The sequence below is a fragment of the Vidua chalybeata genome, chromosome 18, assembly GCF_026979565.1.
Source record: "Vidua chalybeata isolate OUT-0048 chromosome 18, bVidCha1 merged haplotype, whole genome shotgun sequence".
NCBI lineage: Eukaryota > Metazoa > Chordata > Aves > Passeriformes > Viduidae > Vidua > Vidua chalybeata.
The window spans coordinates 12,591,702-12,606,281 of NC_071547.1; the positions used below are offsets into that span (position 1 = coordinate 12,591,702).

At 67.0% G+C, this 14,580-nt stretch overlaps 1 protein-coding gene across 7 annotated transcripts; it reads left to right on the plus strand.

Moving 5' to 3' along the window:
- The first annotated feature begins 2,117 nt into the window (after positions 1–2,117).
- Positions 2,118–13,346, plus strand: EMID1 (EMI domain containing 1). Of its 7 annotated transcripts, none has more exons than XM_053959170.1 (15): positions 2,119–2,302; positions 4,554–4,667; positions 4,755–4,858; positions 7,107–7,247; positions 7,336–7,397; positions 7,517–7,643; positions 7,888–7,986; positions 8,153–8,323; positions 8,783–8,869; positions 8,955–9,007; positions 9,091–9,144; positions 9,670–9,714; positions 9,793–9,837; positions 10,322–10,406; positions 12,847–13,346. In XM_053959170.1, the coding sequence occupies exons 1-15, from the start codon at positions 2,169–2,171 to the stop codon at positions 12,975–12,977; spliced, it is 1,452 nt and encodes a 483-aa protein (XP_053815145.1). In that variant the 5' UTR covers positions 2,119–2,168; the 3' UTR covers positions 12,978–13,346. The 7 variants fall into 7 exon arrangements, with proteins under 7 accessions (XP_053815148.1, XP_053815145.1, XP_053815152.1 ...); XM_053959177.1 differs by lacking the exon at positions 12,847–13,346 and adding an exon at positions 11,363–11,452; XM_053959171.1 differs by having other exon boundaries at positions 2,120–2,302; positions 8,153–8,290.
- The last annotated feature ends 1,234 nt before the right edge of the window (positions 13,347–14,580 follow it).

Genomic DNA, 14,580 nt, shown 5'->3' on the forward strand with positions numbered 1-14,580 from the left:
CCAATATCTGTCACCTTCAGCCCAAGGGCTTGTGGCTCTGCCTGCCAAGGGACAGATCTGAGGACAGATCTGGGGATGGGAGCTGTCACTCTGGCTGAGACCATGAAGGGACAGATCTGGAGGCAGGGGAGTTGTCATGACTGTGCCCATGGCAGGACAGATTTGGGGACAGGGGGGTTGATACTGGGGTTGTACCAATGGAAAGACATTTGGGAACAGATCTGGGGACAGGAGAGTTGTCACTCTGGTTGTGCCCATGGAGGGGCAGATTTGGGGACAGATCTGGGAGTGGGGGAGTTGTCACAATGGCTGTGCCTAGGAAGGGACAGATTTGGGACAGAGTTTGGGTTGGGTTAGGGTTCGATTGGGGGCCGGGCAGAGATGGCCGCGGTGGCCTCGCAGTGCCACCTGGTGGCTTCGGGCACGTGGGGGGTCCCGGCGGAGCGAGGTCGGGCATGGGGACACCCACCCGTCCCCCTTCCTGTCCCCACGGTGGGGGACTCGCTCCCTGCCAGCCTGCACAGGCAGGGGCCACCCGCTGCCACCGGGGCAGTGAGCTGTGCTCGGGTCTCAGGCTGGGCTGGCACGGGGCAGGGACACGGCATGGGGACATGGAGATGGGATGGGGACACGGAGACCGGACCGCGATCCGGATTGGGGCGGGGACATAGCGTGGGGACAGAGCTGGCTCATGCCATGGGGACACGGCAGGGACATGGGGACAAATCCAGGGCAGGGCCATGCCATGGGGACCTGGAGCCAGAGCAGGGACACGGAGCTGGGACTTGATAAGGGGACACGAAGCTGTGATGGGAACACAGAGGTGGGACAGGGCCGTGGCACAGGGACCTGAAATCCCCGCAAGGAGCCCTGAAGGGGCTCAAGCCATCAGACAGGGGGTGAACCCAGGGCCGGGTGGGTGTCATTTGGGGCCTTGGGGACAAGACGGTGTGCTGCCGAGGCTGGGCCCTGCATCCGTGTGGGGACACACACGTGCCTCACCTGGTGCCAACACCCTGTCCCCACCCAGGGCCCCCCGGGCCCCGGGCGCTGCCGCAGCCGTGTTTAGTCTGAGCAGGAGCGTGGGTGACCTTCGGCTCCCGCGGCACCCACGAGGGTAAACAGCACCGGGGCCCCGCCTCAAGGACACCCGGGAGGGCTGCAGGGGTGGGGGGGACCCAAGGGGCACCCATGGGTGGGGGTCCCTGGGGGGAGCTCTCCAGCGCTGGGTCCTCCTGTGTGCCCACCGCGGGTGACTGGGGCAGGGTGGGGGATGCGCTGGGGAGACCCCCCACCCACAGCCCACAGAGGACAAGGTGGGGGGTCCCGGGGTGCTGCCACGGCAGGGATGTGTCCCCAGACAGACAGACAGACGGTCTGTAGGGCCCCCCGGCTGGGACCACCCGCGCACACCCATGCACACACACACACACACACACGCGCGGTCTCCTTGCACGCCCCGACGCGGGGACCACACACATGCACACACACATGGCAGAGGCAGCTGGAAGAACAGCAGGAGACAGACAGACAGACGGACGGACAAAGAGGAAGGCAGACAGACAGACGGGAGGGTGGGTGGTGGGTGAGCACACGCCCGGGCCGTGCACACACACGCAGGCACAAACACACCTGGGTGCGTGCACGCGTGTGTGAATCCACGGGCACGCACACGCGTGGATTCTGTGTGTGTAAAAGTGTGTTAAGCAACGGACAAATGCGAATTTTGTGCGCACACGCGTGTGTAAATCCACGCGCACGCACAGGGGTGCACACGCAGGCTCCCGCACACGTGTGTGTCCCCAGTCGCTCCCACGGGGACCGGTGTCCCGCAGCCGGGCCCAGCCCCGCATCGCGCCCCCTCCCCGCGCTGAGCCTTCCCCGGCCCCCACCTCCCCCTGCCCCCCCCTTCCTACCCCCCCCCCGGGCCGGTTTGCCCCCCTAAGCTCCCAAATTGCCCCCCGGACCCCTTGTCCGCCCCGCCAGCGGTTCCCCTGTGCCGGTGGGGCGGAAGGCGGGGGAGCAGGCGGGGGGGCAGGCGGGGGGTCCCTCCTCCATCCCTCCTCCTCCTTCTCCTCCTCCATCCCTCCTCCTTCCTCCTCCCCTCCCCCGCCGCCCGCTCGGTGCCGGTGCCGGTGGCCGGGCAGCGCCGAGCCCCGCCGAGCGGCATGGCCGGGGGCCGGGGGTGCCGCCGCCGCCCGGCCCTGCCCGCAGCCCCGGGGCTCTGCCTGTCCCTCTGCCTGCTGCTGCCGCTGCCCGCCGCCGCCTGGAGCCCGGCCCTGCTGCCGCCCGCCGCCCGCAGGTACCGGCACCGGGGACACGGGGATGCGGGAGCCGGGCACCGGGGCAGCATCGCCTGCTGCGGGGTACCGGAGGCTGCGGGTACCGGGTGCCGGGAGGCACCATGGGCTGCAGGTACCGGGTACCGGGGGGCACCAGGCACCGGTAGCTACGGGTACTGGGTGCGGAGTGCTTGGCACCAGGGGCGTCAGGGACCCGGGAGCTCCGGGCACGAGGGACACCGAGGGTTTAGGGGTGTGGGCACCTGGGAGACTCCGGGGTTCTGTGGCTACCAGGGGTCCAAAGTAACGGCCATGGGGGCATCGGGGTTCTGTGGGTACTGGGAGGCTCTGTACCTGGCGTGGGGGCACCACGGACCGGGGGGCACCAGCAGCTGGGCACTCCAGGAAGGGGCTGTGTGGGCCGTGATGCTGGGGCTGCTGGGTGGGGGAGCCTGGGGGCACTGGGAGGTACTGGGGCTAGCTGGACTTGCTGGGGCTGGGGCCAGCAGGACTTACTGGGAGGTTACTGGGGCCAGCAGGACTTACTGGGCGTATCAGAGCTGCCAGGCTCAGCAGGGTGCTGGGAGGTGCTGGGGCTACTGGGGCTGCCTGGGCATACTGGCACTACTGGGGCTGCTGGCACTCCTGAGACTACTGGGATGGACTATTGGGGCTCCTGGGCACACTGGCACCACTGGGGCTGCCTGGGCATACAGGGACATGCTGAGGCTACTGGGTTTGCCTGGGCATATTGGGATACTGGTGCTGCCTTGGCATGCTGGGACTACTGGGAACGCTGGGCATGGTGGGGTTCCCTGGGCATACTGGGGATGCTGGGGCTGCCTTCTCATCCTGGGGCTACTGGGAGTGCTGGAGTCGGTGAAATGTGAATGTCCCCAGCCCCAGGGTCCCACCTGTCCCTTGGGGGTGGCCCAGTCCGGGGGTCTGTGGGTGCTGTGGGGGGCTGTGGTCCCTATCCTGCCACAGCGGCAGGGGGTGCCGGCGGGGGGGGGGGCTTGTTTACAGGAAACCCTTGGCTCTGGCCCTGTCTCCAGCACCGGATTGCCGGGACCTCCCGGTTCCGCTCGGCTCGGTGAGGCGACGGGCAGAAGCCGCCTCATTTCCCCTTCCCTTCCCGGCCAAGCCCAGGAAGCCCCCGGCGCCTTGGCACAACCCTGCCGTGTCCCCCCGGGCCCCCCAGGCCAGCACCCAAGCACCCACGAGCCCCCACCCCATCCCACCCCATCCCACCCCATCCCTCCCTGATGCACCACTGGGATCCCACGTGCCCAAGCCGAGGGCATAAAGCCAAGCGGCTGGTTTTGGGAATGGGAGTGGGATTCGGAGCCAAACCTGGTGTGGGCTTTGCCCCGGGTAGGCAGAAGCCCTGGCAGCAGAGCCCAGACCCCCTCGGTGCCAGTGGGCCGAGGTCACGCCGGGCCACGCGGGCACTCACATGCCAAAGCCTGCCAGCTCCTGCCCCGCTCCTGGGAGGGCATTCCCCTTGGGAAACGAGCCGGGACCCATCCCCATCCCATCCCATCCCAACAGGCATTTCCACAGCTGGAACTGGCACCGCCCAGCAGCTGGGTGCCCCTCCAAGGGGGACGATGCCAGCTGGGACCCCCTTGGCATGGCAGGGTGGCAGCGGGAGCGTGGCGACAGCTCCGGCGGGCTCTGTGCTTCCACAGCTCTGGCACAGTGCCCGCCTGGGACAGTGCCCAGCCGGAAAGCCCTGTGCCACCCCGCTGTCCCCCCCGCCTCCGGCACCTCCCAGACAATTGTCCCCCCGCGGCGCCCCGCTTGTCCCTGCTGCCACCGCCTCCCTCCCTGCAGCACTGCAGCGGTCCCGAAAAGCTCATTTTTTGACCCAAATTGTGCAGCCTTTGAGTTTGGAGCTGCCGAGGGTACGGCAAGTCCTTCCCACCGCGGGGACGGGAACACTCGGCATCATGGCACTGGTGTGTCCCCCTCTGCAGGGGGAAACTGAGGCTGGGGTGCCCAGAGAGGGGGTGGGCAGAGCCTGGCATGCGGGGCAGAAGAAAGGAGCCTTTGTGTGGGGTGGGCTGGGGGCGCGGGGGAGCTCCGGGCCCGCTGCAGGCCGGCCGGCGCCGGCGCTGCCGGGAATGCAGCAGGAATGTGCGGCCCCACGTGCCAGAGCAGGACTCCCCATGGGCACCCCAAAAACCCTGGCTGGGCATCTCCCAGGGTGGCAGCACCCCCATGGCGTCCCTGCAGAAGGGCTGGTGACATCGGTGGTTTCCCTTTCAGCAACTGGTGCTCCTACACGGTGACACGGACGGTGTCATGCCATGTCCAGAACGGGACCTTCCTCCAGAGGGTCTTCCAGGGCTGCCGCTGGCCCCTGGCCTGCAGCGGGGGCAGGTGAGCGGGGCCACCGGGGGGCCCTGGGAGCAGGGACAGCGGGCATGTCCCCAGGACGGGTGTGAGCGCTGCCCCTCTGTGCCGCAGCTACCGCGCCGTGGTGCGGCCCCTCTACAGGGTGACCTACAGGACACTGACGGCGCTGGAATGGCGCTGCTGCCCCGGACACGCCGGCGCCAACTGCGAGGAAGGTGGGAGCCAGCGTGGATGGGGACCTGAGCAGGGCGGGGAGGTGGCACCCAGGGGCTGTGGGACACAGCCTTCGGTGGCACTGGTAGGGGTGGGTGAGGAGAAGGACCTGCGGGTAGGTGGGATGGATGGATGATGGATGGATGATGGATGGATGGATGGATGGATGATGGATGGATGATGGATGGATGGATGGATGGATGGATGATGGATGGATGATGGATGGATGAATGGATGGATGGATGGATGGATGGATGGATGGATGATGGATGGATGATGGATGGATGGATGAGGGATGATGGATGGGGAATGGATGGATGATGGATGAATGGATGGATGGATGGATGAATGGATGGATGGATGGATGATGGATGGATGGATGGATGGATGGATGGATGGATGATGGATGGATGGATGAGGGATGATGGATGGATGATGGATGGATGGATGATGGATGGATGATGGATGGATGGATGGATGGATGGATGATGGATGGATGGATGAGGGATGATGGATGGATGGATGATGGATGGATGGATGGATGGATGGATGGATGATGGATGAATGGATGGATGAGGGATGATGGATGGATGATGGATGGATGGATGGACGGATGGACGGATGGATGATGGATGGATGGATGGATGATGGATGGATGGATGGATGGATGATGGATGGATGGATGAGGGATGATGGATGGATGGATGGATGGATGGATGGATGGATGGATGGATGGATGGATGGATGGATGGATGATGGATGGATGATGGATGGATGGATGATGGATGGATGGATGGATGATGGATGGATGGATGGATGGATGATGGATGGATGGATGGATGGATGGATGGATGGATGGATGGATGGATGGATGGATGATGGATGGATGGATGAGGGATGATGGATGGATGGATGATGGATGGATGATGGATGAGGGATGATGGATGGATGATGGATGGATGGACGGAAGGATTCTCCCATGGGTGGGCAAGTGTGTGGATGTCCCTGTGCATGAACGGATGGATGGATGAGTGGACAGGTGGCTGGACAGAACTTCCCATGTGGGTGGGGGGTGTCCCTGTGTGTGGATGGATGGAGAGAGATCCCTGGCTGGGGTGGTGTGTGGTCAGGCAGGGGGACAGGAGTGGGTGGGCAACAGGATGTGCCTGGGGTGGGGAAATGAAACAGCCGACGGGTGGGGTGTGGGTGGATGGACAGATGGACATTCCTCAGCATGGCAGTGCCCACGGGGGGGTGCAGCCCCCCAGGCACGCGTGGCCGGGGGCGGGTGGGCAGTGAATGAATGGGTGCGAGGCTGTGCCGTGTGTGGGGGGACGGGCGCTGCCAGCTCTGACAGGGGGGTCTTTGTCCCCATTGTCACCACATCCTCCTCCTCCTCCTCCCTATCCCCCAGGACCGCACTGCGGGTCCCAGCCCGGCTCTAGCTCCGTGGGATCCGGGGCTGTGATGGCAGTGGGTGGCACCCAGGGGTGGGGACACCCTGGGGTGGCACCGAGGGTCTGCAGGGCAGCGGGTGACACGGGGGGTTCCGGAGGCAGCTGGGTGGGAACAGAGCTGGGGGAGGCAGGGGGTTCTTCCTCCTCTTCCTCCTCCTCTTTCTCCTCCTCCTCCTCCTCCTCCTCCCTGCGTGCTTGGCCGCCTGCCCCACATCTGGCCCCACTTAGGGCTGTCCCCTGCAGCACGGCGGTGGCCGTGCCGGGGGCGGGGGGTGTGACAGCGTGGGGGGGCTCTGGGGGCCACCTCTGCTCCAGACACCCCTTTCCTGCCGTGCTGGGTGGCCCCAAACCGCTGTCCCCAGGATCCCTCGGTGGGGACAGGGGACTGGGACCCCACCCGTGGGGGGTGGATGCAGGCAGTGTCCTCAGCATTGTGCCCCCCCTCCAAAGCCACCCCCGCAATGGGGCTGAGGGCCGTGGGGGTGTTTGGGGAGATGGGGTTCAGGGCTGAGGGGGCTGGGTTTGGGGCTGAGATTGGGGGGGGGGTGATCATGAGGAGATCTGGGGGGTCTGGTTAAGGACCGTGGGTGGGTTTGGAGGTTGTGGGTTGGGGGCACCTGGCGTGTGGTCATGGAGGGTTTTGGGGGTCTGGTTTAAGACCATGGGTGCATCTGGGGGATCCTGACTCAGGGTTGTGGGTGGGATTTGGGGTCTGAGGCTCACCCAGAGCCAGGATGGGGCCCTGCACCCCGCAGCGTGTTGGAGAGAAGTACAACAGGAAGGTCTCCCACAGGAGGTGGTGCCCCACGGGGGGGTCCCCCCGTGCTGACCCCCCTTTCCTCGGCAGAGGCTCACATCCCCCTCACCGGGCGGGACCCCGGGCGCCCCAGCTCCGCCCCCCGCCGGCCCCCCCTGCACCCCACGGCCTTCTCAGGTGGGTCCCCCCCAAACCCGCTGGGGTGGGCACAGAGGGCCGGCTGCCCCCCACCCCACCGCCTGTGCCCCCCAATTTCCCCCCGCAGGGTGCCTGAACTGCAGCCGTGTCGGGGAGCTGACAGCCCGGCTCGCCACCCTCGAGGCACAGGCAAGTCCCAGTCTGGGGTCTGGCCACCTCCCCCTGCACCCCCCGAGGGGCACAAGAGCCCTGGGGGTGCTCACCTTGTGCCCCCTGCTGTCACCCACCCCCCCCCGTGTCTTTGGCAGGTGGCCCGGCTGGCGGTGGCCGAGCCCCCCATGGCAGCAGCACCCAAAGGCGGCAGCCCGGGCAGGGGGCCCGAGGCCGGGCAGCTCTGGGGGTCCCCGGCCGCCCGCGGGAGCCCCGGGGATGACGGTAAGGCGGGGTGACAGTGACAGTGACAGTGCCACCTGGCAGCACCCACAGGGCGGGGAACACACCTGGGTGTTGTCAATATTTGGGAGGGCAGGACCCCTCACTTTAGGGGAAAAGCCACCCAGCTGTCCCCATTTGTGACACTGAGCCACCCGCGGGGACAGGCCAGCTCTGGGGAGAGGTGGGGGACACCCCTGAGGGGCTGTCCCCGGGGTCCCCCCCTCAGGGTGCTGCTGTGCCGCAGGGAGACCCGGCTGGAGGGGACCCCCCGGGCCCAAGGGCGACGCGGGAGGACGGGGACCCTCGGGAATTCCTGGACTGAAGGGTCCGGTGGGGCCACCAGGTAAGGGGGGACAGTGTGGGGGGACCCCAGCCTGGTGCCTGGCCCAGCCGAGCCCCTCTTTTCCTGGTGGGCAGATTTGGGGGGGGGTCCATGCAGCAGTTTGGGGGCTCGGAAGGGCTCCAGCCCTGCACAGCCCCAATCTTCACCCTCCTCTTCCTCCCTGCAGGTCCCCCCGGCCCCCCAGGACCACCCGGCCGGGATGGAGCCAGGGGGCTCCCCGGAGAGAAGGGGTCCCCCGGGCCCCCTGGCCCCCCGGGCCCCCCTGCCCCTGTGGGGCCAGCGATTCCCCGACTGTCCGAGCCCAGTAAGGGGGGCTGGGCTGGGGTCCCCTCCCAGTGTGAGCCCAAGAACGGGACAGGGTTGGGGGCTGGGCTGGGGCAGGGCCGGGCTGGGGGGGGGTCTGAGCCTCACCTGGGCTAGGGATGGTGTGGGGAGCTCCTGGTTGTCACTAGGGTCCCAGGATGAGATGTGGGGCTCTGGGCAGCACTGGGGACCCCCAGGCCATCACTGGGGTCCCAGGATGAGATGTGGAGCACTGGGCACAGCACTGGGGACCCCTGACACCACCAGGACTCCAGGCATGAGGTGGGGAGCACCGGGCACTGCAGGGCACCCCCTGCCAACATTGGGGTCCCAGCAATGAGGTGTGGGGTGCTGGGAAGAGCTGGGGATCTCCTGCCATCATTGGGGTGACAGGGAAAAGACACAGGGGAGAGCAGGGGAGGGGGAATGTGGTCCCCCCTGTGTCCCCCCCACGGGCACCCTGACCCAAACACCCCCTCCATTCTCCCCCCAGGGGACCCCGTCCTCTCCAACACCTTCACCGAAGCCACCAGGAGCATCGTGGGTCCCATGGGACCCCCCGGACCTGTGGGGCCAATGGGTGAGGGTGTCCCCCCCTCCTCTGTCACCTCCCGACACTTTCGGGCGCCCCAGTGAGGGGCTGAGCGTGTCCCCTGTCCTTGCAGGTCCCCCCGGCCCCCCAGGTCCCGTTGGTCCCCCCGGGCCCCCAGGAGCCGATGTAAGTGCTGGGCTGGGGGGCACGGGGAGGGCTGAGCCCCCGTGTCCCCCCAGGGCTGATGTCCCCCCCTTGTCCTGGCACAGGGCAGAGCGGGAGCACCCGGAGCTGCCGGGCCCCCCGGCGAGAAGGGGGACAGGGTGAGTGTCCCCAGCCCCGCACTGTGACACCAGCTGGGGGTGTCAGCCGGGGGGGCTGGCCGTGCCGCCCGGGGGTTCTGACAGCCTCTGTGTCCCCCCCGTAGGGTCCCCAGGGCCACCCGGGCAGCTGCTGGGGTCCCCTGTGGTGGCCGTGTCAGGGTGGGGTGGCAACGCAGGAGAGTGGTTTGGGGGCCACCTCTGCTCAGACACCCCTGTCCTGCTGGGTGGCCCCAGGCTGCTGTCCCCAGGGTCCCTCTGCGGGGACAGGGAGCTGGGACCCTGCCGTGGGGTGTGGATGAGGGCAGTGGCCCCAGGATTGTGCCCCGCCCCCGCAAAGCCACCCCCGGAATGGGGCTGGGGGCCATGGGGGTTGGGGGGTCCGGTATGGGGTCATGGAGGGGTGGGGGGGTTGGTGTGCGGTAATGGGGGGTTGGTGTGGGGTCTCAGCCATGGGCTCTGCCAGCACCCCCTTTGGTGGGGGTGTGGCCGTGCCCCCGGGTGCTGATGGGCTCTGTCCCCCCGCAGGGTCCCCAGGGCCACCCGGGCAGCCGCGGGCAGGACGGGGCGCAGGTACGTGGGTGGGTCGGGCCCCCCCCCGGCCACAGCCCCCCGTGCCCCCCCTGCCAGGCCCTCTCCTCTGTGTTTCAGGGCGAGCCGGGCCCCCGGGGCGAGCCGGGCGACAGGGGCACTTGGGTGAGTGGCACAGGGGACACCGGGGACGGGAGGGACACGCGGCACTGACAGGGGTTGGGCTGGCGGGGGGGGGGACGGGCACGGGAGGACCCCGACACCCGACTGGGTCCTCTGCGTCTCTGGGACCCCAATGATGTCCTCAGGGTCCCCACTTGTTCCCACTGCCCCACAGCTTGTCCCTGGGTCCCCAGTGATGTCCTGGGTGTCCCCAGTTCTGCTCCTCTGTCACCCACCTGATCCACGGCACCCCAGTGATGTCCTGGGTGTCCCCAGCACCCCAAAGGTGGCTCTGGGGGTCCCTGGCCAATGTCACCCAGTGCCAATGTCACCTGAACTGGGTGGTGGGGCAGAGGGTGGGCTCAGACCCCCTCGGGGGTTCCCCCTCTCCTTTCCCTGGTGTCGTGGTGAGTCGGGGGGTCCCCCGGGGGCGGCCTGGGGCCATTTGGGGTGCAGCCCCCCCTGAGCCCGTGCCTCTCTTCTCCAGGGGGAGGGTTTGCACCAGCTCCGTGAGGCGCTGAAGATTTTAGCGGAGAGGGTTTTAATCTTGGAAACAATGATTGGGCTCTACGGTGAGTAGGGGGACGGGGACCCCCGGGGTGACCCCCAGCCCTGCCAGTGGGTCACCGGGTCCCCATGACGTCACGGTGGCCCTTGGCTCACTGATGGCATGGAGCTGTAGGGAGGGCACCCTCGGCAGCCCCTCCTCGTGCCATGGGGGAACAGGGACAGCAGGTCCACCCCCTCCAGGGGGTGACCCCCATCCCTGCCGGGAGGTCACCAGGCCCCCATGACATCAAGGTGGCCCTTGGCCATCGTGAATCAGCCATGCATGATTTCATCACCCACATGGTGGCATCATGGCCAGCACTGGGGACCACTCAAAGGAAGGGCCACCAGGGTCCCCCCACCCTCACCCCCAGCTGGGCACCCCAGAGCCCCCCCAGGCACTGCCCCCCTCGGGCAGGGACACCTGTGACAGTCTCAGTGTTGGGGACAAGCCGGTGGCCCTCTGAGAAGGTTGGGGACATGTCCCCCCACATTTTGGAGAGCTCAGCGTGCTGGGGGTGGCAGAGGGAGCACCCCCAGCTGGGGACATCAGTGTCCCCCTGGACAGGCTGTGGATGTGTCCCCCCAAATGTCGGGGGGCTCAGCGTGCTGGGGGTGGCAGAGGGAGCACCCCCAGGTCAGGGACATCAGTGTCCCCATCAGGGCCCTGCCAGGGACATCAAGGCAGCACAAGGGGCCTCCCTTGTCGCTATGGACCCGCAGGGAGGGGGGAGCCCCCGGCACCCTTCTGAGACAGGAAAGACCCTCCTAGGAGACCTGGCACCCCCTCCTCGTGCCCCAGCACCCCCATCCCGCTGGGGCCACACCCCTGCCACGCCCCCCGCCACGCTGTGCCACCCCTGCCGTGCCGTGTCCCCACTCCGTGTCCCCACGCCGTGTCCCCACCCCGTGTCCCCGTGCCCGCCACGGGGCCAACGCGCTCTGCTCTGCTCTGCTCTGCTCTCTCCCTCTCCCCCAGGCCAGTAGCTTCCAAACCCTCCTGCAGCAGCAGGCCCGGCTGGAGGTCCTGGCTAGAAGGGTCACCTTGCTGGAAGCCATCATCTGGCCAGGTAACCACCCCCCGCCCCGCCCTGCATGAGCCTGGAGCGCCGCGGCACCCCCGGGAGCGGGCGTGGAGCACGGGGGGCTGGAGCCACCACAACGGGGCACCGGAGAGCTCCGGGGCCACGGGAGAGCTCGGAGACTGCCTGGATTGAGAGGGGCAACCATGGAGAGCTCTTGGATTGAGAGGAGACCATGGAGATCCTCCTGGATTGAGAGGAGACCATGGAGATCTCCTGGATTGAGAGGTGACCATGGAGATCTCCTGGATTGAGAGGAGACCATGGAGATCCTCCTGGATTGAGAGGTGACCATGGAGATCTCCTGGATTGAGAGGTGACCATGGAGATCTCCTGGATTGAGAGGAGACCATGGAGATCTCCTGGATTGAGAGGTGACCATGGAGATCCTCCTGGATTGAGAGGTGACCATGGAGATCCTCCTGGATTGAGAGGTGACCATGGAGATCTCCTGGATTGAGAGGAGACCATGGAGATCCTCCTGGATTGAGAGGTGACCATGGAGATCTCCTGGATTGAGAGGAGACCATGGAGATCTCCTGGATTGAGAGGAGACCATGGAGATCCTCCTGGATTGAGAGGTGACCATGGAGATCCCTGTGGGCCAAGGGAAACTCTGGAGCTCACCAAGGTTTAAGGGAGCCCATGGAGAGACTCTCTCACTCCAAAGGAGACCGTGGAGACCCCTCTTGGACCAAGAGGAACCCTGGAGCTCTTTAGGGTTCAAGGGAGCCCATGGAGAGACTCTCTCATTCCAAAGGAGACCGTGGAGACCCCTCTTGGATCAAGGGGACCCCATGGAGGTCCCCCAAGGCCAAGGGAAGCTCCAGAGGCCCTCTGGAACCACGGGAGACCATGGAGCCCCTCTTGGATTCAGAGAGGCAACCACGGAGCCCCTCTCGGGCCAAGGGAAACCCTGGAGCTCCCCAGGGCTCCAGGAAATCTTTGGAGAAGGGAGACCATGGAGACCCCCTCAAGCCAAGGGAGGAGCACGGAGCCCCCCAGGCTCACCGGAGCCCACGGGGACCCTCTCGGACTGAAGTGGCTCCCAGAGCTCCCGTTGTCCCAAGGTTTCCCCCGGTGCCAAACCCCCCCGTGCCAGTGTGCCCCTCACCCTCACCCCCCCTCCCCCCTCCCCGTTCCAGCTGTGCTTTTCCACAGGGCTCCAGCCGGGGGTGCCAGGCAGGGGTGCCAGCTGGGGGGTCCTCGGGTGGGTGTCCCCAGGGGTTGGGGACACGCAGAGCCACAGTGGGGCAATGACCCCCATTTCTGCAGGGCAGAACACCCACAGCACAGCCCCCAGCGCTGATTTGGGGGTTTTTGGAGCAGGGGGGGGTGACATCCCAGCCCCTGACACCCCTTTTCTCCTCTCTTCCTGCAGAGCCAGAGCCCGGCTCGGGCAGCGGTGCCCCCGGCACGGCGACCCCCGCGGTGCCCCGTGGCAAGCGTGGCAGCGGCCACCCCCCCTACCGCATCGTCACCGCCCCCCGCCGCGCCCCCCCAGAGCTGTGACAGGGGCGGGGGCGTCACCCAGGTCACCCCCGCCGTGCCACCCTGGGGAGCAGGATGGGCTCACCCCCCGTCCCCCCTCTTGGTGCTACTGGTGGCACGGCACCGCCCCCCCCACGACGCTTCGCCCCCATCGCCGCTGCTTGAGCCCCCGGGAGGGCCAGGGGTGCCCCCAAGGCCATTTCTGTCCCCCCCACCAAGGTGCAGCTCCGGGGGGATGGGCTCTGTCTCATCCCACCCCCCCCGGGGCACCCCAGCCTGGGGGAGGGGATTGGGGGGGGCTGGCGCTGGGGACCCCCGGGCGGGGACCCCGCTGCGCCGCGCGCTTCGCTGCTTTGGGACTGCCAGGTCATTAAATGTCCCCAAATCCCTGTCCTGTGGGGTCGCTTGGTGCGCCAGGGACATCCCAGGTGACACGGGCACCTATGGGATGGGATGGGATGGGATGGGATGGGATGGGATGGGATGGGATGGGATGGGATTGATGGGATGGGATGGGATGGAATGGGATGGGATGGGGATGGGATGGGATGGGATGGGATGGGATGGAATGGAATGGGATGGGATGGGATGGGATGGGATGGGATGGGATGGGATGGGATGGGATGGGATGGAATGGAATGGAATGGGATGGGATGGGATGGGATGGGATCAATGGGATCAATGGGATCAATGGGATGGGATCTATGGGATGGGATGGGATCGATGGGATAGGATCTATGGGATGGGATTGATGGATGGGATGGGATGGGATGGGATGGGATGGGATGGGATGGGATGGGATGGGATGGGATGGGATGGGATGACATTCAGGGACACCCAGGGGACACATGGCTGTGCCATGGGACACCCACCCGCGATGTGACACCAATCCATGCAATGTCACCCCTGGGACACCCATCCGTGTCCCACCACCCATGGGACACCCAGCTGTGCCACCACACGCCGGGTCACCCCCCCAGGTCCACGCAGGTCACGCGGTACCTGCACCCCCTCCCGTGTCCTCATGGAACATGATAATGCCACACAGCGATGTCACACCGTGACGTCACTCTGCCATGCTCACCACGTGGGCAGCGTACAATGTCAAACACAGCATGGGGACCACAACCAGCACCGCGGTGCCACTTCTTGGCACGTGACCTGTGGCACCTGGTGACGTCACATACAGCCCATGGCGTCACCCGCTGGCAGGTGACGCCGAGTGACCTCACGTGCCAGGAGGCGCCGTCAGGCGACCGCGGGACACCCAGGGCTCGCTGTGTGACGTCACGGCGGCCCCGCGCCGCCCGTTACGCCGCAATGACATCACTACGCCGACCATGACGTCACGCCCCCGCCGCGCTCCCCGCTCCGCCTCGCGGCCCGAGCGCCTCTTGCGCGACGGTCCCTAACGGCCGCGGGCCGTACCATCCCGCCTCCCGGCGGGGGGGAAGCTCCCAGCGAGGCGGCAGAACCGCGCTCCGGCGCGGCGGCCGCTGCCCGCGGGGCCATCCCCGCTCTCCGCGGACGGTACAAGCGGTGGGCGGGCGGCGGAGCGGGGCGGGCCGAGCCCCCGGGGCGCGTTCTCCCGGCGGTCCCCCCCGGCCGCGGGGTGGTGCGCGCG